Source organism: Antedon mediterranea, chromosome 6 (genome assembly GCF_964355755.1).
Source record: "Antedon mediterranea chromosome 6, ecAntMedi1.1, whole genome shotgun sequence".
In the NCBI taxonomy this organism is placed as follows: domain Eukaryota; kingdom Metazoa; phylum Echinodermata; class Crinoidea; order Comatulida; family Antedonidae; genus Antedon; species Antedon mediterranea.
Genome location: NC_092675.1, coordinates 6,457,617 through 6,483,330, shown reverse-complemented (window position 1 = coordinate 6,483,330; position 25,714 = coordinate 6,457,617). Strand labels below are relative to the sequence as shown.

The 25,714-nt window shown below is 33.2% G+C and overlaps 3 protein-coding genes across 4 annotated transcripts; 2 read left to right on the top strand and 1 right to left on the bottom strand.

Moving 5' to 3' along the window:
- Positions 1-690: 690 nt before the first annotated feature.
- Positions 691-3,967, top strand: LOC140051959 (uncharacterized). Its single transcript, XM_072097316.1, has 2 exons — positions 691-1,730; positions 3,481-3,967. The coding sequence occupies exons 1-2, from the start codon at positions 1,041-1,043 to the stop codon at positions 3,781-3,783; spliced, it is 993 nt and encodes a 330-aa protein (XP_071953417.1). The 5' UTR covers positions 691-1,040; the 3' UTR covers positions 3,784-3,967.
- A 1,073-nt stretch (positions 3,968-5,040) lies between these two features.
- LOC140051104 (plasminogen receptor (KT)-like) lies at positions 5,041-14,288 on the bottom strand. Of its 2 annotated transcripts, none has more exons than XM_072096213.1 (5): positions 14,258-14,282; positions 12,612-12,718; positions 12,261-12,391; positions 7,407-7,516; positions 5,041-5,970 (listed from the first exon to the last, which is right to left on the bottom strand). In XM_072096213.1, the coding sequence occupies exons 2-5, from the start codon at positions 12,690-12,692 to the stop codon at positions 5,864-5,866; spliced, it is 429 nt and encodes a 142-aa protein (XP_071952314.1). In that variant the 5' UTR covers positions 12,693-12,718; positions 14,258-14,282; the 3' UTR covers positions 5,041-5,863. The 2 variants fall into 2 exon arrangements, with proteins under 2 accessions (XP_071952314.1, XP_071952313.1); XM_072096212.1 differs by having other exon boundaries at positions 5,042-5,970; positions 14,167-14,288.
- A 202-nt stretch (positions 14,289-14,490) lies between these two features.
- LOC140052174 (uncharacterized) lies at positions 14,491-21,067 on the top strand. Its single transcript, XM_072097609.1, has 6 exons — positions 14,491-14,549; positions 15,454-15,741; positions 17,059-17,121; positions 17,715-17,963; positions 18,733-18,961; positions 19,889-21,067. Exons 1-6 carry the CDS (start codon positions 14,504-14,506, stop codon positions 19,962-19,964), a joined length of 951 nt encoding a protein of 316 aa, XP_071953710.1. The 5' UTR covers positions 14,491-14,503; the 3' UTR covers positions 19,965-21,067.
- Positions 21,068-25,714: the final 4,647 nt, after the last annotated feature.

Genomic DNA, 25,714 nt, shown 5'->3' with positions numbered 1-25,714 from the left:
CTAAACGATATTATCATCTATCTATTGTTAAATTGAATTGTACATTTATATGATGTTAAAAGCAGTACTGATTTTAGAAATTGAGGCCGCACACGCCAATGCGTGTGCGGCAATTCTGTCGTATAAAGTCTGTTGTTTATCAAATATAAAATACTCGCTATCAATTATCATACTAACGCGCCCTGGACACATAGTGGTTCCTGTCATAGTACAGGCGTACATTTTTTTGTGTGTGATTGATATGCGTACAGATTTGTTTGTTTAAACGAACTTACAATAATAACATTATCGCTGTACTCTACTACGCCTGTTGATAAAACTACGTATTATCATAATGCACTTTACACCCCCAATATATGTCACAATATATAAAATTACAAAATACAATTTTACTGAGTTCACGTAGTCACATTATTTTTTAATTTAATATAAATAATATTCCATGTCGATATATATATATATATATATATATATAAAATTGAGTGTTATTATTACTATGTTTTTTATTTACGTTCGGCTTATCGGACTTCCTATCCATGCAATCCACGACGGTCCCGGACCTCCGTAAACTATGCCATTGGTCGTCGCCTGGACATACCGTGTCAGAGAATCGAATGACGAAGCACGCATTATGACGTAACTAGTTCTTAGGTCCTAACACATCGAACTGTTATAGTGTCATAGTTTTGTAATATCGATTAATTAATAGGCGTTATGTCACTTCTGTTGTTAGGCCTACTTCCACGGTCACAAACGTAGAAACTGCAGTTGTGAACCACGTCACTAAAAAAACGAAACTTTCAACATCACTAATTGAATGCGTGCGTCATATTGTGGGACAAACACTGACCGTGCACGTTACTATGGCACTCAATCCTGATATAAAAGTATCTGATATAATATCGTGTTCTTACCAACATATTTTTATTCACACAAAGTACAAGAGAAGTCACAAAACAGGAACATGTGTTATGATATGCTAATAAGGCAATTCTGGAATGCAGGGCTTGAGTAAGGTCAGTTAGCCGGTGAAACCGATTATGTACAACAACGAGACAGGAGAAGAAGTACCTACAACGCCACAGAATGCTCTTGTTATTCCGTTGATTGTTTTAGCTATTATATTACTCCTGTTAGTGCCCATAAATATGGCGGTAATATATTACAAGATATTTAGGCGGAGACATACGTATTTTGCTAAGCGGAATGCCTCAAGAAGTTTGCATGTGGATGGAATATACCGAACGTCTGATTCATCGCACGAATCGAACCAGTCAGCCGGCTTGCTTGAGTTACGTGTTATTGAGCCAGCAGGACAGTCAAATACTGAATGTTTAGATTCTAAACAGTCTCCTTTGAAAAGGAAGGACCTTTCGGATCCAACAGAACATTCTACAATGGACTCACGTTTTTCAAAAATTGGAAGGGTAGACACAGACAAAGTTGAAGTTGTGAATAATTATTGGGGATATAAGCGAGAAAAACAGTGTAGGCATGTAGAACCGGAAAAAGCAAATCCACGAACTCGGGCCAAATCCTTTCCACCACCGAGATGCAGTACAGGTAGGAGAGTTAAGCATCCGCCTAAACTACCCGTATTTAATTTAGCCGGGGATCAGTTGACGGACTCATTATCCCCGGTCAGTGGCGTCCAGTATTTTGACGATATTCCGAGCTCACTTGACCAACGCTGTACACCGCCGTTTGCTACCACGCTTACTACAATAGAGGTAAGGTCATTTTTATATACCATTATTTTGATTTTTATATCTTCTTCACTCCAATCATTGTCAACTAATCATTCCACATCATATCCGTATCATTGACACTATCAAATTAAATATCACACACGTACATACATTAATGTAATAACGTTAAAATAACTGTGTGCCGGATGTATGGTTCCTGCTGAATCATCTTAAAATTACATCATACCATGATTTTTGTTCCATCCCGATATTAATATTTTAACTTCCTTATTACCACAATCAACACAGTTGTACGACAGCCATTACCATTATTCGACCATGTCAATATTTCTTTTACGTGAGTTCGTCCCACTTTTATTTCTTTATCAATCTAGACAACATACGTATTTTCTACTCCTTAACATTGTTTTTTTATCAGCTGTTGACCAGCCCCTGTCAACTAGGACGATACAATAAAACCGATTTAGAAAAATACATAGAAAAATATGCTATAATAAAATGTTAATAAAAGTGTTCTAAAAATATAATTGCTATCTGAACATTCTGATTGTATAAAAGTTAAAAAGTTTTTAAAAATTCTGATTGTTTAAAAGTTAAAAATTCTGATTGTATAAAAGTTAAAAAATTAAAAATTCAGAGTATGTGCAATCTAAAAAAAATCATGTACATTTGAAAAACATTTGGTTTATAAAAATATGAAAAGTTAAAAATCTATAAAATGTTGCTTTAAACTGTGTTTAAACTTAAAAAACGACTCTTCAATAAGATTGTTTCTGATCGAAGCACCAAGTTCTGAAAACATTTTAGGAAACCGTACTATCCCTGAGTATTTAAAAGCATCAGTACGGGCTCTACCATGATGAAATATAATACTGTCCTGGTTGTTTTCTGTTGATTTGTCCTTTCGTCTGTGTTCCTTTGTTCCTGTATCTCAGGCAGACCTGACTCAAGATCTTGCATCTTTCTGGTATACTGCCTTCTTCCTTTTTTATTATATCTAATATGGAATAATTTAAGTCAATCCTTACTAAATTCTAAATACATTTAAGTCCAATTATAAACAATTCCTTTTATCACAGTACAGATACCATTAATTGAACTTTTTTGTCACTTCCTGCAAATAAATATGATGGTACGTATACCCTTTACGTTTGTCCTCTTGTTGTGTTTGTGTGGTCCTGTAGCGTAATTGTGTAATTTTTATTTTTTTTTAAACATATTTTTATATTATTACTATTAAAGATTTAAGTATTTGATACAATTATATAGTTACTTTCTGATGAAACCAGACTTAAAGCTCGGTTGTTTGGTCTTTTCCAGGCTGTGCATCTTTTATTTAATACTTTGAATTTTTCTTTAGTATTAATAACAACATTTATTCAACATCAACAGACAGTTTACATTGTTTATGGTCAAGACACACATAAGCCAAAGTGGCTTGTCTTTGTAGTTAAACATAAAACATAGACGGACACATTACAATTACAAAAAAATGACATTTTGATAGAAAACAATAGTGAAAAGTGAGATGCAATGTGAAATAAAATGAACGAACGAACGAATTATTTCAAATTTCATTTTTTGTTTCAATCTTAAAGAAAGAAAATGAAATTTAAATTAGAAATGACATTATTTATTTCATTGGAGTAGCATATATTACAAAACCACCCTAGTAGGCCTACTTTTCTTTCTTGAATTTCGGCTGTTTATTATTCTTTCATTACCACCATTTTATTAAGAGGATAACAATATTCTATTGTGTTTCTTTCAGCAAACAACGTCGTCGCCATCTTGCCTTTTAGTTCCAATGAATACACCAGTGAAATCGATCAGTTCATCAACGCCAAGTTGCAACAATACGCAAACTACGGATATAGATTTTGGCGCCAGTGCCGGAGTTACTAAACATATTGTATCGTCTGACTCGAATATGAATATTACCATACATACAGAAACAGATAGTTCATTTGTTTGGGACAGCTTTGACCCATCTTATAAAAGCAGACATGTTGATGTAAGTTATGCGAATGGTGCGTTTGTTCCCGTGCTGCGTCAAACTCAATTTTGGGTATGACGTAATTATTATAACACAAACGTCAGATAGGAAATGTTTAATAAATTATCAGAACAATGTAATTGTCTGTGTCTTCAGTTTTACAGGAATATCTGTAAATAATTAATGCAACTAATTTCCATGTTGTATAAGAGATAATAAATTAATATATGAATACAATCCGTCTAATGTATTATTATTGTACAAGCGCATTTAAGCCACCATTGACACCGTCTAATGTATTATTGTACGAGCGCATTTTAAGTCATTGACACCGCAGTAAAGTAATTTCGGACTGGTACGAACATCGTTTCTTTGCTTTTCATATTGTTTTTTTAGTTCTTCATATCTGTGATTAAATAATAATAATAGTGTCTAAAACCTTTTTCTCCATTTTTTTTTAAAACCACGATTATTGTCCTTTGTTTAGGCTAGCATCGATTTACACGAGTAATGTGTTTTTAGACAAATTTATGTGACACTATCGAACACACTTCAACCAAGGCAATCTAACAACAGGACAACGAGCTCGCCTTGCCAATATTGGAACGCGTAACAGTCCTTTGATCTTAAATGTCTGGCTGCGACAAATACAACTAGATTTGAACTGCTCAAAATGTCCTGAAACGTATAGAAAATTGATTAGAAATAAATTTTGCCCATTTTAAACCTTCAAATGCGCGGGCGCGCGTAACTTTGTTTGAATCAGATTTTCACTAAAATTACTTTTGGTTTCTAATCTATGATCAATCATTGAAATTCATAAATTGCGCGTAAGTCACGTTGCGCAACTCTGACGTCATTTAAAAATAGGTGCACAACTTCACGTAAATGTCGAGAAATGTTGTTTGCACGTTTTAGAGAAACGTGATGCACAAAAAAAGGGTGGAAAGAAAGAAGAATAAATGTTTTTTTGTTGTACATCTGTTAATTAAGAGGCGTGGAAGTGATCGTGTCGTAGCCACAGATAAACCCTTTGATCTCCGAAGATCAATTATGCTTCAACGTGTCCCAGATACTAGTCCATACAGTCCAGTGTTATTTATTAAAACCATGATTAACCAGTGCAATGTGGGTGCCAATTTCCTTTATCTTGGCAATTGTAATTTATATGACGTTGCTACTGTAGGCCTACTACTGTCAGAGTGTAAACGAAGAATACTACATCAACCAAAAACACGAAAGGAGAAAAAAAAACATCTGCCAATAACTGACTCACGCTTATGAAATTGTCCTTTCTAGAAAATCACACAATCATGCATATTCAAATTGCTTTTAAATTATGTATTTTTTATTATCAACACACACTTCGGTTATATTAACTACAGTTTGACGTTTTCGTTAATCTCTCCATACAATCCATATCCTACTGTTGGAATACATGTATAATTCCACCAATAAAAGTACAGATAAAAATGTACTCTTTACGTATCGAAATACTGTATAGATATTGTTTGGTTTGGTTATCATAAATCAACTTACTTTATTATCTACATTCATTTTAAATGAGGTAGATTGAAACAAATATAATATTCGTTTTATAAAATGTCACTTTGTTTGGTGGGGACTCTATACTAAGTCAATTTGATGTGGGATGAGATAAGATGTACCTATTGTATGTGGATGGAAATTACAGTAGCACCTCCTACTTTGGGACACCTATATTAAGGATACACCCCCAATTAAGGGACACATTACGATAAAACAATTTACCGTGAAACCAATATTCTGGGGACACCCCATTAGAGGTGTCTTCACTATATGTTCTATTGTATTACATTAGGGTCATCTTTACACAGAAAAACATTAAAATACAAGTAAAAGTTGTAGTTAATAACATTTAATACACTTTCTATAAACACGATATTGTATTTGTATTCAATGATACTGCAAGTTATAAAATCATTACACAGGGCAAATCTAGTATATAAATTGAAATAAATTCATTCAAATCTATACTTTAAGAATAATTTAGAGAAAGATTTTTGGTTCTAAAAATTAAGAAGACAAAACTATCATGATCCAAATAGGAATGAATTCTCATTTATAAAAAATAAAGAAAATATATTTCATAACTATTATTATTATTATTTGTAAGAAACTACTTTTTGGCTGCATTTCTAGCCGCATCAATCTCAGTAAATGTTGGTACTCCTCCAGGCATTGCAATAATCCCACGTTCTTCAACAAGTAGCTTTTCCGCATCATCTTAAAAAAAAGACACCACAGAGGTTGGATAAGATTACTAGAGGAGCTATTGATTTGCGACGAATTAATTACATTATGTAAACTCATTTTCGCACAGATGTTAAAATAACCCCAACCAGTATCACGACTACAGTTTATCTGTTTTTCCTTTGTAATTGTGCTTTTTATTCGTTCCTGTTTTTTCCTGTTTGTTTCTTGGATTTATAATTGTTACCGTTTTTAAATACTTTTATCGTTTTATACATTTTAATGTAAATACACAGTAATTCAGCTTCACCTGTGACAGTGATATAAATAAAAGAAACTTGAATGTGTTTCCTCAACACAGTTTTTGACAGATTCTACGTCTACGATATGGAATGCAATCACCGCCAAAAATACAATTACAAACATACAAATATTTTGTGGAAATATACAACGTACTTGAAGAAAAGGACAACAAAAAGACATGCACTAAAAACGTTATACGTTTCTGCGAGTACATTTCCACGAATATGTTGTATGTTTGTAATTGTATTTTTGGCGGTGATTGCCTTCCATATCCAGACTATGACCAACACTACAATAATATGCAATGTAATCAAAGCTCCTAAACATTTATTTTCCCATACAATGCACACTATAAAGGTCTGTACCATTCTAACTTATCCATTTGTTAAAATAGTTCAACACAGTCTTCAGGAGTAGATTCAGGATTTGTTTAATGGGGAAGCACTGACATATAATATTAATAAATAGTTTGTCAAAAATAGATATCAAAAAGTTGTTTAATTTCATGTTAGCAGTGTGTGCCTCTGGTCTTAGATTCTAAGGTAAGTAATATGATGTTGTAATGATGTTTTTAAAGTTTAAATTAGTAAGTTATATTTGGGGAACCCCGATGGAAAGTTGTTTCATTCAACTTTCTTGGGTTATACTCAGTTTATTCAGTTAATATTGTTTTCTTGTAGGCCTTATTTTTTTTACATTTTTGTCTGTTTGTAAAATTGAATGAACTGAAATAAAATGCTAATTAAAAATGAAGTTATGCTGTTTTCTGGTTTTTTTTGTTGTTGTTTAGAATGTGCTTTAGGACAACTAGACGTTTACCACTATGTGGGTGGAGCAAGAATAGCCTTTCCTTCCAAATCCTCCTGAGCTAATACTGATAAATAGTTTCTACTAATAGAAACACATACATACACATCAGTATCCTGGTTTGAGAAAAGAATCAAGGCCACATAGATCAAAGGATTACTGTATAAATAGAAGGCAAATCCATAATGTGTATGGTGGAAATTTACTGAAAATACTATCATTCTAAAAATGCACAGTTCTTAAAATTGTATTTCCAAAACTAAGTAAAAAAGTTGGTTACATTCACGAAACGATTAACCTAGATTAGCTACTCTCAAAGTACCTTCTGTACTATTAAATATCGTTTGATAAGCTCTTACCTCGTATACGGTGAACTTTGCTGCCCCAAGCCCAGTCATACTGATAGCCTACCACAAATGTCAGAGGAAGAGCTGGTACTAGAACACCTGGCCTCTTTGATTTTAAAAAACTACATAAACAGAAAAAAATAAAAAATAATCATGAATCAGCCAAAACATGCCTAATATGGTTGTACCATGATTAAGCTCTGTCTACATTATCAAACTTTATGTGTCAAAAAAATGTGATGTGCCCATATATCACTGCTATAATATATGCATATCACATTTTTTTGTAACATAAAGTTTGATAATAGTGTAGACAGGGCTTTAGATTTGTAAATAGCCCAATAGGTAAGTTATCTTAATCTCATCAATTAACGCACTCATTTCTTTCATACCTTATCTCATTCACTCTTGATGATTGTTGCTCCCTTATCTGGGGTAATTAAGGGGATAGTCCAGGGGGGAATAGTCCAGGGGCGGATTGCAATAAAAGTCTTAAGCCTAGTCTTAGATTTAAGCCCAAGATGAAACCCTTAGCAACAATGGTCTTTGCAGTAAGAAGTCTACGCCTAAGACTTTCAGCGCTGTGGTCTTAGGTTCTAAGCCTCCTCCAGGCAGGCTAGGCTTACGCTAACCGTGTGATGCGAGCGCATGAGTTAAACTACTTAGGCTAGCTAGTGATATCATTAATTAACTTCTTTAAATACTGCTATACCTATGCTGAGCATTGATTTTATGATACTAGTGTAGAAAAGGGGTATTGACATTGCAGTAGGCTTAATCAGTAGGCTTAACTGAGACTTTAGGTCTTAGATTAGTGCTAAATCGGTTAAAATATGCAAAAAAGCACAATTATCTACTAGATTTGGTCAACATTTTCACAGCACATAATTTTATTTAACGAGAGGTCAAAACAATACCCTGAGGACACTTCCAACATGCCAACAGCAACCGGGAATCCACAAAATTTTAGGATTCAGCCAAGTAGCCTTTTTTGCAATTAAAATCTCATTACACGGAATCTCTTTGAAGTTATACAACACACTTTTTGTAGGCGTGTGGAATATGCGTGTAATTATATAGCGTGTTGTATAAACGCGCCCTAAGCCTAGGTCTTTATATTGCAATCCACCTATGGTTCTTATACTGCCTTCTACATTTTTTCTTGTGTCTGTATTACTTATGCTATTTCTTTATATTTTTTTTAATTTAAAACATATCTATATGGGATAGCATGAGTGATCAATTCAACTAACTGGCTGCCATCCAAGGAATTTATTTTTTTACATTATTTTATCGTTTATGATGGTTTTGAACATGGAGCTATACAATTTTTTTAACTTAAAAATACCGATATATATATATAATATAATAAGGTAACAAACTATGTATGCCAAATGCTGTCCCACCATTTTGTTTTAAAGGTGTTTTGTTTTGTTTTGTTGAGGCAAATTGCCAAGGATAACCATAAGCAAAATCATTCCTTCCTAAAGGTGGCAATCCTGTTCACAAGACAAACATATACACAAGATGCTCTACATAAACAAAGTCATATTACAAGTCTTTAGGAGTGGAGTTGTAATTTGTCTGTAGAAAAAATCCTGACATGACAGTTTAATGTTTGTCAGACACGTTTTACTGATTATTTTGATGTTTAATATATATCTATTAATTGGTATTATTTTCAAACATGGGGTTGTATTAGAACTGCCCTTAGTGCGCAGTAGCGTTGCTATGGTTATATGGTTGGGGGCAGCATACACATGATATTACTACATCCCCCTGTTTTTTATAACAGTATAATATGGTTAATAATAGCTAAGAGTTATTTATTTCGGTGTCCGCAATTGTCCAAAAAGGTAGTGGTGAAATCTCTCGATGCCATGAACTACACCAAGACATTCACGTTCAATATTACTGTAATTTGATTGCGTCGGCGTTAGTGTTTTACTAGCAAATGCGATTGGACGATTATCCTGCATCAATGTAGCACCTAAACCTCTGCCTGAAGCGTCAACTTCCAAAGTCACTGGCTTTGTCTGGTCGTAGTAGTTTAAACATACGCCGTCTGCGACCGCTTGCTTAACCGCTTTGTAACTCTTTTGGTAATTTTTGTCCCAATCAAATGGAACATCTTCCTTTAGAAGGTCACGTAAACTTGCCAGTTTATTAGACAAGTTAGGAATATGGTTTGACATAAATGTAACCATGCCAATAAAGCGTTGAAGTTCTCGCTTGTCACGAGGTTCTGGCATTTCATAAATATCCTCTATCTTCTCTGGATCAGGTAGGATACCTTCGTCTGTGTATATGCGTCCAAAGAAATTAATTCTGTTTGTCTTTACCAGGCATTTTTTAGAGTTAAGAGCAAGGCCATAGTCCTTTGCCAATTTCATGAATTCTAACACGTTTCGGTCATGTTCATGTTCGGATGTACCATACACAATAATATCGTCTGCTATACCTACTGCACCTTCACATTTGTCTAAAAGTTCTCCAATTTTCTCCTGAAATTCATCTTGGGAGCTCGCTAAGCCATATGGAAGTCGCGTAAAACAATAGCGACCGAAAGGCGTTCGGAAAGTCGTGAGCAGTTGTGACTTGTCTGCAAGTTTCACGCTCCAATATGCTGCCTTCGCATCAAGCTTGGTGAAGAATTTAGCCTTAGCAAAGTTCGGGTTTAATTCTTCCACAGTAGGGATTTTTCTTGGGCATCTTTTCAGAGCTGCGTTTAATCGTCGGGGATCGAGGCAAACACGTAGACTACCATCGCTTTTCGTTACATATGTGAGTGAAGAACACCAGTCTGTGTGCCCTGTTACTTTTCGGATTATACCTTCAAATTCCATTTTATCCAACTCAGCTTTAATCTTTGGTTTCATGTGAATTGAACAACGTCGTGGAGCGTCGATGTAAGGTTCTGCATCTGGTATCAGATGGAGATCTACTGGCTCTTTAAAACATCCAACTTTATCAAAACATTCAGGAAAATTCCATTTCAAATCTTCGACTGTGTTTATTGGTTTAACTGACGTGTGATCAAATAATGTGGATGTCGTAGTAACAGCATCATATGTCATGTGCTCATCAAATGTAATTAGCCCCATGCATTCGCTAGATTTCTTTCCAATTAATGCTGGACCATCTACATCAACAACATGGAACCTATGTGTAGAAATCTTTTCACTATCTGTTTGTTGTAGTCCTAGATTTATCGAACCAAGATACTTAATTTTATGCCCACTGTATGAATACAGATCAGTGTAATCTTGCTTAATGTCAACTGATTGTTCTTTAAACATTTTCTTAAATATTCTCAGTGGTAACGTATTTCCACTGGCTCCACTGTCGACTTTTAAGTGGATCAGTCCCTTAGAAAGTATGTCGTCATGATGTACGTGCAAGTTTGTAAAAACTTCATTGTTTTTATTTTGTCTTTGAGCGTCGAGAAAAACACTATCGTATAATGTTAAGCTGCCTAACTCATGATGTTCATTTTCATCTACAGCATGCATCTTTCGTTTTTGATTTTGAAAGTTGTTGTGTCGAGAACGATTATGTAATTTACCTTTAGCTTTAGATGTGGATTGTTGCGATTTAAATGTGGATTGCGATTTACAGCATACTTTCCAATGATTCATTTTTCCACAATTTCTACAAGTGTCTCCCCATGCTGGACATTTTCGTGGTTCATGACTTCGGTCGCAATTTCGACATTTTCGTTCATACTTCGTTTTCATTGCATGAGCAATTACTGTCGGTGGTTGTTGTTGATCCTGCATCTTCTTTATTGTGCAATTAGATGCACTGATTGCTTCATATTCACGACCACGCTCAATAACTTGCGCAACAGGATATTTCTCCGGTTTTGTAAGCAGTTCCTTACGAAAACCTTCGAATGGTGTGGACAACACTACCATTTCGATCAATCGCTCATTTAGTTCATCCTTTTTAAAAGAACATTTTGATGCTTTTTCACGTAGACGCGCAACATAATCACTGATGGGCTCATCTGTCTTTTGCCTATAGGTTGAAAACTCTAACCTATGAACTCTAAAATTTATCTTGACAGACGCATCTAGTTGCTGCTCAAACAAGGTCCATATTTCTTTGGGTACCTTTTGGTTTGCATCAGACAACCCAGATGATAAAATTCTCTTCATACCTTCATCACCAAAAGCAAATTTAATCTTTGTTGCTTTTTTCTCATCCAGTGTTACATTGTGGTCTTCAAAATATAAATTCATGCGTGCTTTAAACGCACGGAGACTCTCTGCCAGGTCTCTTGCATCCCAATCCATCTTGGGCATTTTAGATGACATATTGATTATTGTTACGTACGGCCTAGCCTAAGCCACCAGAGCAATTATCACGCTAAAACGGTGATGGTGATTCGCCTACAAACGGCGCTGCTGTTGTTGGACGGACACGAGTGTTTTTTACGGCGAGGCTTGTTGCTCGGAAATCAAAAATATGTCACGTAACTGTAAGTGTACTAAGATTACTTACAGGAGTTCTATTCCTTGTTATTTCACAATATACCGCTGCCACCATTTAATGTTTATCAGACACGTTTTACTGATTATTTTGATGTTTAATATATATCTATTAATTGGTATTATTTTCAAACATGGCGTTGTATTAGAACTGCCCTTAGTGCGCAGTAGCGTTGCTATGGTTATATGGTTGGGGGCAGCATACACATATGATATTACTACAGACAGGACTTGAACCTAGGATCCTTGGATTGGTAACCAAGCATCATAACCACCAAGCCACAACTCCACTCCACTTTTACTGTATTAAGTTATTTAATTATTAATTAACCTTTTCTTAACATTAAACAACAACAACAATCTATAACTTTACCCAGCAACCATTCCTAACATAGCAATGCTGTAAAAACTCGCCGTCCAGTTAAACATTTCTCGTGATCCAGCTATTTGCATCGCCATTTGTCGTTCCCGCATCAAATTTTGCATTTGTAATTGTCTTTCCATCTATGTAAAATACAGTATTTAATTTGTTTACTTTTATAGTCTATTTTTAAATTTTCGTACAAGTTTTTTTGATACATACTTTAAAATTTTCTCTATAACTATAGCAGTAAAAAAATTAACATTAACATTGTATTATGATGGGAAAAAAAAATGCATGACATGTGATACAAAATCAACCAATCAAAAAGGCAAGAAAACGATTAGGTGTGTTAACTGTTACCTGCATCTTTTGAGTTTCCAGCATAAATGTTTGACTCTTTTTCAGATTTTCTTCCATAACTTTTCCCATCATTGACCCCATGGTGAAAATGTATTACTTGTATAACTCTGTAATTGAATAAAATGACTTAACTTAAATTTTAAATTAATAATTAAGACCAAATAGAAAATTGTATTCGTATTGTTTGAATAAAGATTCACATCCAGATTTTTTTTGATGAGAGCAAGTTAGCTATCTAATGACAATATTAAAGACTAAGTCTAATACTGTAGTTTAAAAGTTTAGCCAAGCCTAGCCTAGAAATTAGAATGATCATGGCCCTACTAGCCTACTCTAGTCTAGGCTTTTCCTGCCTACTCTATGCTTTCCTACCTACTGTAGCTTGCTAGACTAGGCCCTTGTTGAACCCACAAATGTGAAAACGCCCACAAATGTGAAAACAACCACAAATGTGAAAACGTATCACCCACAAATGTGAAAACAACCACAAATGTGAAAACGCATCACCCACAAATGTGAAAACAACCACAATTGTAAAAACGCATCACCCACAAATGTGAAAACAGCGCCCACAAATGTGAAAAAAAAGAGAGATCTTGTCGCCCACAAATGTAAAAAAGAATCCAAATCAAATTTAGTGCTAGACCCAAACAATTTTGATCGAGTTAATGTTAATGTATATACATTGTATTGAGTTGTTTCAATAATTGTGTGTTCACGATACGTCTGTTAGGGTCGTCGTTAACGCGTTGGATTATTACAATTTACTGCACGTGCGCGCGATATTTGCATGTTAACTCGTTGGTGGTTTAATGTACGTATAGTTCAAGACGATATTTGCTGCGCGCATGCACGATACTTCCTTCCAGATCAAGGCCATGTTATATCATTGTTGCTTGTAGTTGTTTAGTTGTTAACTGGTTGACTTACTATTATGTACGTATAGTTCCAAGTCGATGCAAAAAACATCGAACATGGTAATATTCCAACGCGTTAATGACGACCCTAACAGACGTATCGTGAACACACAATTATTGAAACAACTCAATACACATGATATAATGTATTAACTTGATCAAACTTGTTTGAGTCTAGCACAAAATTTGATTTGATTTTTTTTTTACATTTGTGGGTGATGGTCGTTTTCACATTTGTGGGCGCTGTTTTATTACATTTGTGGGTGATGCGTTTTCACATTTGTGGTTGTTTTCACATTTGTGGGTGATGCGTTTTCACATTTGTGGTTGTTTTCACATTTGTGGGCGTTTTCACATTTGTGGGTTCAACAGCCCTCTATTCTACCTAGCCTAGGCGGTTCGCCTAGGCTAGGTCTACCTCCAAGCTAGTAGTACTACCTAGCATGAGCCTAGCTAGGTAGGAATAGGCCTACTACTAGCGGCCTAGCTAGCTATTATAATATATATAGTACTAGGTTAGTACTACTACTAGAGTAGGCTAGGCCTACTATCAGATAACCTTTAATAATGCTGCTAAATAATTAAAGAATCTTAGTCGTAATAGGTTATTAAAATAATTACACAAATCAAAAACCTACTCTCTACCAAAAAGACATAAAACCGTATAGGTAGCCTAGCCGGCGGTCAAGGTAAAATTAAGCAATAAAATGTGGATGGAAAGTACTGTACTAAAAAACGGCTGGCTAAAATCCCAGGGACCTTTCTTGTTACGGTTGGTTGCACAAATGTCAAAGGGTAATGATATGTAATGTAAGCCTGTAAGGTCAGCCGCCGTCAGATGGCGAACCGAATGATTAAAAAACAAGTTTTTTTAGACAATGGAATGGCTTTTTAATTAGTTTGTAAAGATAAATCATTGTTGACAGTTGATTTTAATGTAGACCTTCAATTATGTATACATCACATGTTATTCTGATGTTAGGTGCAATAGAATATTACATTTTAGCATGCAGACCCGAAGGTAAGTGCAACCCAAAAAGGCAGGCGTTATTCATTAATTAAGCTAGCTAGCACGAAGGCGGCTCGTGAATACTTTCCCTGCTGAGTGAATACCTTTCGGCCCTTGCTTGTTTGTAGGCTAGGCCTAGGTTGCTTTAGAATTGGTAGAAAGCCTAGACTAGATAGGTAACAAATTTCAGTGCAGTGTCAATGCATGCGAATCTATATCTCTCCATTCATCATTAAAAAAAATGATTTGTAACTTTTATTGTAGAACTGGATTTTTGAAATCATACAAATACAATTCAATTAAATTAATAATAGTTAATACATTTGTTTATTAATATATACAGTACAGGTGCAGCAGAAGAAAGTGTATTTCTAGAGTAGGCCTGGGCCTAGTAAACAAATACATATATTTGAAATACATATTAAAAAGTACAAATGAATAATGTATTTTATTTTATAGTTAAATTATTAAATTTCCAAAAATACTTTATAAATTATATTGATGAAAATATTATTGATTATTTGATGAAAATTAACCAAACTAATTTTTTAAATAAAATAAACAAATGTTTAAGTTATAACTATGTACCAAATGCATATTTTGTTCATTTATTATTAAGCATGTGTCCTTCTGTTTTGCAACCCTATTTATGAAACGCGCTCTCGGTGGATAACTTTAAAAAAAACATTAAATACAGTAGTTTTAATTAAAAGGTGCCTAAAATTATAATTATTTGTAATTATTTTATAACTTATACTCTTCCTTGTTACAACTTATGTTTAATTGATTTATATTTTTCATTCTGTATTTAATGTATGAAAAATGAATATTATTATTTTATTACTCTGCTGATTAATAATGATATTGTGTAATTCCTATAATCATTAAACTATAAAAATAATTTTTCTTTTTAAAGAGCCAACAGATTATGGAGTAGATGTTTGCCTCGTTGCTGTTCATAATACAAGTATTGAAGTTCAGTGGATATTTGAATCGAGTGATAAGCATCCATGTAATTTTATTATCAGCAACTTAGATACTAATTCAACAGATCAGTACCCTCTTCCAAAGTCAATTAACACATTCACAAAGAATGATTTAGTGGCGAATGCCCAGTATCAAATCAGTTTGGATTGTTGTCCATGGTCCGTCAATAGGAGTGAATGCAATAGTATGAGATCAAACATCTTGGAATTTCGACAAGGTATGCACGGTACAGTTTGTTTGTTTGTTTGTTTTAATTGATTTTTCACATACAAATAAATACTATCACATGATAATATAATATAGTATTCGATAACTGAAATAACAAAATTAGGATAAGGTGGTGTGTGGATGGAGGCCAAAATTTAAAATTTAAATAAAAATAAGTTTGAATGGTGGCGGTTGAAAATTATAGCAGATTACATCAACGAATCAAAGACATACTGCATCAATTGAAACAAAAAAAGCAGTTGATAAATCCTTGTATAAAAACATACATTGAAACCTCTTAAAATTTTAATTTCTCATGTTGAATGTTGGGCTCATACTCAATACAGACGAATACAAATTAAAGTGGATTAATATAATTTCTTGAGCCTTGACTGTCCAGTGTTAAAATGACATTTTCGGAAGCGTCTATTGTTGCAGTCAACAGTGCCAGTGGCACTAAAGCCCTTTTCGAAAAGAAGACCATCTCAAAAAGAAGCCCCCTTTTTGGTTTGGAAAAGTAATCTCAGAAAGAAGCTCATCTCGAAATCTAGGCTTCTTTTCGTGATAGTATGAGCTTCTTTTTGAGATAAACTGAATCAATTGTCCTGTTTTTTTTTTTGTTTTTCTTTGTTTTTTTTTTTAACCATATTTAATGAGGGTGATCCATCCAGCTATTGCTGATCATTAGGGACCCTCAGAGGTTCACAAGACAAACATATACACAAGATGCTCTACATAAACAAAGTCTTATTACAAGTCTTTGGGAGTGGAGAATTTGTTTCTTAGAAAAAATCCTGACATGTGACGGGACTTGAACCCAGGACCCTTGGAGTGGTAGCCAAGCATCATAACCACCAAGCCACAACTCCACTCCTGTTTATCATCAATATATTAATGACCTTACATTACAATTCTTAATTAACTCAATAATCAAGTCTCATATGTCACTATTGTTTTCCAATTTAATTGATTTGATTGTATCTTGTATCTTCTTCTCGTCTGGTTCTTTGGCAAATATGTAAAATTGGCAGTTATCCTGTTATTACGAATTAATAGACGCTTACTATATAACTTTACAATAAAATTTAATGACAGAAAACAAGAAGATCAACGTTTCGGAACCATCATGAAAATGGTTCCATGATGGTTCCGAAACGTCGATCTTGTCATTAAATTTTTGTAAAATCCTGTTATTGTACTAGCAATTTACAAAATAAAAAAGCCTACCCAAGAGTCCCAAAAAAAAAGAAGCCCATGGGCTTCCTTTTAAGGTTTTACACTCAGTATCATTTTGAATTAATTTTGAACCACTCTTCCATTTATGTAGGCTCTTCAAGTAGTGATGAGATTGTGTGTACCAATGGTTATACACATTTTATTGTTGAATCAGGTATAATTCCTTTGATTGTTTATCTTAAACTAGTGTTACTTTATTCGTAATGACTGTGGGGAGGTTTTGCAACCTTACGAATACGATAACGAAAACAGATACAATCACACATTTGTGAAACTTTTCAACTGATCCCCACTTCATATTCGTAAGGCGTATTCGTGTTGACAAATATCACCAGTCATATTCGTAACTACAAAACGAGTATAGTTCTTAATGTATTTTGCACATTTTGCATTTGAATCAGGAATGATTCATGATTATTATATATTTATTGAAAGCAATTTACTAAAAAAGTAATTTACTAAAATGCTAGGTTAATTTTGATAAATAGCCTAGGCATCCAAGCAACACGTACCTGCGCTTCGCTCAAATTCACCGCAGTCATATTTTAGACGGCGCCCTCAATATTGTTGCCATGCGAAACAGATTTTTAATGCCTTAGGAAAACTTCGTAGCATTGCGAAACCTCTCTATTGACATAAATTAACTTACTTAAATATGTTATAATTTTAAAAAACATATACCATATGAAAATTGTCTTACTTGGCAAAGATAAGATATTAACATATTCTTTCTTTTCATTTTCACAGATTTCATCTATTTGCAATTATGTGCAGTAGTTAACGTAGATCACTTCACCTTAATTGAATGGCAGATATTTATAAAAAATGTCAACTGTACCATTACTCATCAGTATTATGATGGAAAAGAGCAAGAAAATCCTGTCAATGGTTCTGGTTACTTTATGGTGCCCTTTAAAGAATTAACCTTGTCAGTATATCTTGAGTGCCGTAGCAAAACAAATCATACCTTTGTGTCTATTCTAAGAGTTTATCCAGGTAACGTGTTAATTTTTAAAACATTGATTTAACATTTTGACAAACCAATTCCTGAGATATACAAACCCATTAAAGATGTATTGCCCCCTGAAAAAATAATTCTTTAAAAAGTTTGTGTTGAATATGCCATTTTAATGTCACACAGTGGTTATCCACTTTGACCAAAAATTGGATTGAAAACAAATTTATTTACCTGAAAAAACTAATTTAAAGCAAAATATAGTCAAATTGACTGCTAGCCAATGTGTTTTTGGTTGAATTTAAACATTTATTTTGTCTTTTTATATGTATGTATATGTATAATATGTATTGTATGTATATTTTTTTATGTGATTAACTTTAATATTAAAACTATAAAATAACCTATTCAAAGTCCGATTCATTTTTCATGTTTTTGGGGATTCCTTTGGGACCCAACAAAATTTTCCTTAATAGAGGTGTCCCCTTAATGTGAACATAATATTAAAACATATTTTTCCTTTTTCATTTCACATGACAGTGTCTCCTTATAGGTTGCTTTTCTTAAATATCGAGGGGTTCAGATTCTGTATTACATCTTGTATCCTATAGGGTATCACGGTGTGATGTCATGACGATAGAAGGCGCTGCATGGTTGCTAGCCAACCAAAAAATGCATTCAGCTCTACTATGTTGATAAACAGTAAAGATCTGTATTTCTATCAAATTATGTATCTTATTCTTTTAATTTAATAAAAACAATTTGAAAGATTATTTCGATCTTTAAAAAAATAAATTTTACTTGTTTTAGATATCACTACCGATGTGTGCTCTGGTATGGTGGTTGACTCTCAAAATGTAACTACAAGGAACAGAATTGACGATGTTGAAATTGATGAACCAGCTAAGAATGGTTTAAACGAAGTAGCTGCAGCCATATTCATGGCCACTGCCTTTTTAGTACTAGTATTTCTGCTAATTTTGATAGGATATAAACAATATAGATATATGCACATACGTCGGGCACGTCGCGCAGATAGGTAAGAATGTTATGTTTTTACTTTTTTAGGAAGGGCATTTATATGAGGGAGGCGTTTATTCGGGAAAAGTGATAAAATACAGTACAAATTGTATCAAAAGTCTTTGTAAATTGTAGATCATGTCAGTCAATGAATTCTACTACAAATAGAAATGTGTTGTAATACATTATTGTGTATACATGCATGTGGCGAGGCATTTATTCAAGAAAATAAATAAAGGCTCCAGGGCATTTATTCGAGGGGAGCGTTTATTCAAAATGATGTTCTATTGGTGGCGTTTATTTGAGGGAGGCGTTTATTCAAACCATGGCACTTATTCGAAGCATGCCATTTATTTGAATAAAGACGGTAAGCTCATAATCAGTCATAGCATTGGTTGAAATAAAAGTTTTTTTTAAACTGATTATAGTCATCCAAATGTTACTCGACAAATTGTTCAAGATTTTTGATCCAGCTATGGAAAATGAGCGATCACTAAACGTCTTTAGCTTTGTTTATGAGATTGTCAGCTTGACATCTTTAACACATTTTTAACTGCTTTTCGTTTCCGATATTTGGTGATAATCTGATTTTATTCCAGATCATGAATCAATAAATATCAAAGAACCACCTTAAGCTCTGTCTACACTATCAAACATTAAATGACAAAAAAATGTGATGTGCCCATGGACATGATGATGTCATATAATAATAATATTTATTCGGTCATCAATGTAAAAATAACCAGGAATGAGAATAGGCTAAAGCCCAAACAGATTCCAAACTACCATTTGGGTATATCACTACCATATTTGGGTGCATCACACTTTTTTTGTCAAACTAGTTTGATAGTGTAGAAGGAGCTTTAGTAAACTTGTTTTGAATTTTGTTTCCTTATTTTTGCATTTGTTATGGTGCTATTATTAAACCATTTGATTTTTTCAATAGGCCATTATTAGCACAAATGCAAGCAGATGACGAGGATGAAGAAGGAACTTCAAGAATGGCAGAAATAACGTTATAATCGTTTGTCGGTCAAGGATGTTATTCCACGTCCTTGTTTTTAACGTTAAGTTTAAACATGGTGTCACGGTTATACAGGTTTTACAAATCTTCGAGTTCAGGCAGGTGTACCTTCCCACACAAGTGATTGGGCCAGTATATCAAGTCTGTAGCAAGGATTTTTACAGGGCACCTTTTTTCCACAAAAAGCGGCAGAAATTGTCAGAAGTAACTTTTAAACATGGTGTCACGGTTATACAGGTTTTACAGATCTTCAATTTTAAGCAAGTGTACCTTCCCACACAAGTGATTGCGTCAGTATAGCAGTCTGTAGCAAGGATTTTTACAGGGAACTTTTTTTCACAAAAAGTGGCAGAAATTGTCATAAGTAACGTTTAAACATGGTGTCACGGTTATACAGGTTTTACACATCTTCGAGTTCAAACCAGAGTACCTTCCCACCCATGTAATAATCTACAATTGGGTCAGTATATCAATATTTTTACAGGCCCCTTTTTTCCACAAAAGGGGAAAAAATCATCATAAGTTACTGTAAGCATGTGAAGGCGTGTGGCTCATTGTGTTGGACGTTAGATTACTGATCGTTAGATCGTGAATCCAACTCTCGCCACAATGCTTGTATCCTTAGGCAAGACACTTAAGATACATTTGCCTCTCTCCACCCAGGTGTATAAAATGGGTACCCTGTTAGATCAAGAAACAACTTTGCACTGATTACTAGCTGCATTATTATGGGAGTATGTTTCCCTACATTTTTTATTTTTGATGATCAGGTTAATAATGTGCAGCGCATTGAGAGCTTGCTTATATGTGCTATATAAGAATGAACTATTGTTATAATTATCATCAATGTTACTGCTAGTCTCTAGCTTAAGAAAAAGAGCACTTGGGGGTTTGTTAGAACTTTGACACCCCTGGATACTGGCCTGGATATGTAACAAAAGCAAACGTATTTAGCCAATTTTTTGGTAGCTAATTCATGTTGTAATGTGCCACATTACCTAATACTTAATAGGAAATTTTTTTAATTCATATTTCCTTTAAAAACAAACAATTTTATTAATTTTAATTTTTGCTACAAGGTATGCTTGAAATTTATTTATTCGTTACTGTTTGTTTAAGCTTATTTATGGTATAAATATTATTTTAACAATTTATTTTTTAAAAAAAAAAATCTTTTGTATAAAATTAAATTTTAATGTATAGAATTTCTAAGTTGAGTGTTCAGATAAGAAAAATGAAAGGAAAATGTAAGCTAAGAAACAAATAATTTGTTAGTGATCCACAAGGTGACACTAACCATTGAAACATGTGTTTCAAGGAAGTAGAGAGGTTCAAAAATGCATTTTTAAGCTTTCTTTTAGATTTTTTATTTGCATGCCTGTGAAACAAGGCAATCTAAAATTGAAATCTAAATATGAAATATCAAAAATAATGTGACATTTTGACCAACATTTATCCAATATTGTGCATAAAATGGAGTAAGCCATTTTTTTAAAGGAATTTTAAAATATTGTTCAGTCATACAGTCAACTCTTTGTAATTAATAAAATCCATAATTCTTCCCAAAACCAATATTTTCTTACTGTTTAAGTGGTGCCAAATTCTTTCCTACATACACTGAATACAATGAATAAACAATACAGAATTTCTGGGAAACTAAACTTTCTGGGCCAGCCCAATAGTGTCCAGTTTAGTAGGGATATATACCTCTAGGTTTCTTGTTTTTTTTTAATCAATCTAAGGCTCTGTCTACACTATCAAACTTTATGTGACAAAAATTGTGATGTTCCTATATGGACATGATGGCATCATATCACTACCATATTTTAACATATCACTACCATATTTGGGCACATACCACTTTCCTGTCAAACTAGTTTGATAGTGTACACAGAGCTTAATAAGAGTGGCCAAAATCAATGCAAAATATGTAGAAAAAAATGAAAATAAATTTTCATAATCCATATCATCAATGCAATTTTATACTCCTTTGCATTGTGCTTTGATACAACATTTCCATCTTTTTTCTTTTTGAAAATTATATATATTTTTCATATTTATTTTAATGTAAATATATATTTTAGTGAGTCATCTGTATTGAATTTCTTATGTGATTGGTACTACTACTAATTAAGAGATGACGGTAGTATTCTATCCTGTAATTTATTATTGTATTCATGGTGCAATTGTTCAAGCAATTATTATTTTATTTAAAAGTATTTTACATTTTTTCCTTTTTAAAGCTTGGTTCCCACTTGTACCCAACACAAAGGCATAAGTCACCCACCAGTAAGTCATCTGAATTGCTGCTTGTGATTGGTCAACTCGCTTGCATAAGTCGTTGTGTTGGGTCCAAGTGGGAACTGAGCCTAATTTTGGAGGTGCATTTAAGAACTATTGATGTCAATGTCAGATAAGCAAAGACAAGGAAAGACATTTTTTTTTAATAATTGTGATAACTTTCGGTCACATTACGATCAAATATAATATTATATTATAATAACTTGTGAACTGATATCACCATAAATGGGCGCCTTGGCATCCTCTTTGTCCGAGTGATTATGTCAATTAGCTCAACAACTATAGCCAGTATACTTTGGTGCTCTTATTGAAAACATTGAAATTACTAATATATTTGTTGGTGTTTTAATTTGAGAAAGGATTGCAAGATGGAAAGAAATTTTAGAAATATATATATTTTTTTTTACCAAACAATATTATTATATCTGGTAAATTTAAATTGGTTTTATGTCAATGATAACCTCCGATTAGAGACCACTTACTTTTGCCAATTAATTAGCTATTATTTAGTTAAAGGGATTCTAATATGTGACCAAAACTCCGAAAATAATATTCTGGTCACAAAAGTATTTAATTGCATTGACATTGTTTTTTAAAATCTTGTCATCTTTTTTATTGTCCTGTAAATATGATTTTTATATTTGCAATATTTTGTATCTGTGTAACTACCACCTTTTTGCACAACTAATCTAAGATATTGAAATAAATGAGTACTGTAGGTTGGAATAATTTAAAATGGCTGCCAGTACTAAGTATGCTAGAATGACCAATCTTTTTTATTGCAATTTTTAACCAATTTCAACTGGTGGTAAATGAGAATCTATATCTATAAAATACATGCAAAAGAACAGTAGAAGCTCAGCACTTTTTATTAGGCCCAGAGTCGGCATTCACCAATCTAACAAATGTGGGATATTACCAGAAAATTGTATTTCTCTTAAGCAAAAACATGTTTAAGGATATCCCTCAAGTGGTATATACTTTAATAGATAGGGGTTGGGGTTGATTAGTTTAAATAATATATACAGCCACTGGACCTTCGCTATTCAAAATCTTGCAAACGGCACCTGGTAAACAAGTTGCTGTAGCTGAGATAAAGTACCATTATAATATTCATTATACTTTCTAAATTATTTAAATTAAATACGAAAAGTAAATTATTTCTTTTGAACCTATATTGTTATACGCTTAGCTTATGCCAAATATTTTTTTTTTTAATTATTTGATACAGAATATATCATGATGCCAGAATGTACATTCAGTATAACAGATTATTAGGAAATATTTGATTAAAACACCCACCCCTAAAGGTATAGGCTGAACCTCAATATTATCGCTTACAATTGTGTAGTGTTGTGTATCCATGGTTTTAAAATGACTATAGGCCTATTCATGATTGTGGCTAAGGTGTACTTTTATGATCTGGCTTTCACGTCAGTACAATTTCATTTTCACACATGAGTTGGAATTATTGCACCAAGCTACAAAATTGTCAATACTTGGGCACCCCTTTCTCAATGTCGCCGTCGATGAGTTACATATTTAGCTTTGTCCACCTCAGTTACATTAGTCTGTACAATATTGGATTTCAGGCATGTAAGAAACATGCAACGCTTTTTAGATGTAACACATAATTAACTTCCAATTTGTATAAATGGGTACCAGTTAGATCAAGACACAACTTTGCGCTGATTACTGGCTGAATTATGGGAGTGTTTCCATACGTGTTTGATCCAAAAAAAAATGACTGGGGTAATAATGTTGAGTGCTTGGTGGTTTCACAACATTAGGCTCTGTAATCCAGGATATTATTATTAAAGGGAATGTTGTACTCTTGTTATCATGTACTGAAGCGTATGCTGCAATGATCCATAAAAACAAAACAACATAGTTATTTGAATGAATTACGTAATAATATTAATGGTGCTTATTAACATTTTGTAAATAAAAACATTTTTAAATTTCATTTTAAGTTTTTAAATTGAAGTAATGTTCATATTACCTGTACGTATCATTTTTTGTTGTCTGTGTAAACGGTTGTTTCAAGGGTTTAAAATATTGTAATTACATGCAAAATGTTGAGAATTAAGAATTATTAGCATAATTGTTAACTATTTCATATCACAGATGTGTACTATATAAAAAAAAGGTGTTCGATAATTCTCTTATGTTTTTTAATATAATTTAAAACAAGTTTTAATTTTCATAGTCTTACATCTGGATAATGATGTTTATTTAAAATTGTAATCCTGTTTTTTTTAAAAGAAAGAAAAATACTAATTTTAACAACAAAAAGAGGTTTTTTTGTGTGTGTTTTGAAAAGAATCTTTAAAAAAGCTACTTTTGTATGAAGATGGTCATTATGTAAAATGTTATTTGTGTATTAAGTTGTCCATTAATCAACTAATATTCAATTTGTTTGAGGTAATTATTGGATAATTTTGGGTACCTTTTTTTTTCTTTGAAGGCATGTTCAGGGTTTTATAGAATTTCAGCATTACGTACCTCCATGGTTTACAGTTGTAACTCTGTATAAGCATGGAGGTATAAATATATAAATTATACCTCAATAGTAATATATAAGAATCATGGATTGGTTAGATGTTTCCCTGAAATTGTACTGGATACTCTCTGGTGGGACTTTTCGCTAGCGTTCTCAATTTTATTAAGTATTCAGTACAAACATTAATATGTAAGGGTAGTAGTGTAAAACATCTGACCAATTAACTTTTTTCATAATGCCAAGAAACTTTGCAGTAGTTAAATAATCAAGTTAAAGCTGGTTACCATAGCATCACTATGCATATTGCTGCTGCTGCATTGTGTGAATGGTTGTATAACTTTGGACTGATTATTATGCGGCATGGTAGCAATTCTATGGAAACGGGGCTTTAAAGCCATTGACAAGGTACTTTCCGTTATAAAATTACAGTAGTATTATTCATTGTATCACAGTATTCTATTTATATTGCCAGATACCATAGGCTGTTCATTATTCATGTTGTTATGTGTCCCTTAAGAAACACTGGGCATTGACTATTCCATCCACTTTGTCTTAACTCTACTCCATCAAACTAGTAGTGATACACCAAAATATGATAGTGATATGTCCATTGTCCATATATGGACACATCACATTTTTTTTTGTCACATAAAGTTTGATAGTGTAGACCGGGCTTAACATAGGAATAACAAAAGTATCCTTGAAGATTACAGATAATGCCCGAGATAATGTAATATAATGACAATTTACAGTCAACTCTCTTGAAACCAGACTTTCTGAAAACAATCATAATATCCTGAAATTCTTTTATATCTACAAACTTAAAAACCAGACATATTCAACCAGCTCAAGAATATTGTTCCTTAAAATTCAATTTTAAAAAGTTTGTATTATTTATTTATACTGTATGTCAATTGTTTATAGTGGTATGTACATTGTACTGT

What these genes read in the sequence shown, in the direction of transcription:
- LOC140051959 (XM_072097316.1), top strand. Translation starts at nt 1,041, where the DNA reads ATGTACAACAACGAGACAGGAGAAGAAGTACCTACAACGCCACAGAAT. An exon ending in CCACGCTTACTACAATAGAG is followed by an intron (nt 1,731 to 3,480) that starts GTAAGGTCATTT and finishes TGTTTCTTTCAG; the next exon opens with CAAACAACGTCGTCGCCATC.
- LOC140051104 (XM_072096212.1), bottom strand. Translation starts at nt 12,692, where the DNA reads ATGGGGTCAATGATGGGAAAAGTTATGGAAGAAAATCTGAAAAAGAGT. An exon ending in TGGAAACTCAAAAGATGCAG is followed by an intron (nt 12,392 to 12,611) that starts GTAACAGTTAAC and finishes TATTTTACATAG; the next exon opens with ATGGAAAGACAATTACAAAT. An exon ending in ATGTTAGGAATGGTTGCTGG is followed by an intron (nt 7,517 to 12,260) that starts GTAAAGTTATAG and finishes CTGTTTATGTAG; the next exon opens with TTTTTTAAAATCAAAGAGGC.
- LOC140052174 (XM_072097609.1), top strand. Translation starts at nt 14,504, where the DNA reads ATGTTAGGTGCAATAGAATATTACATTTTAGCATGCAGACCCGAAG. An exon ending in TTTAGCATGCAGACCCGAAG is followed by an intron (nt 14,550 to 15,453) that starts GTAAGTGCAACC and finishes TTCTTTTTAAAG; the next exon opens with AGCCAACAGATTATGGAGTA. An exon ending in CATCTTGGAATTTCGACAAG is followed by an intron (nt 15,742 to 17,058) that starts GTATGCACGGTA and finishes CCATTTATGTAG; the next exon opens with GCTCTTCAAGTAGTGATGAG.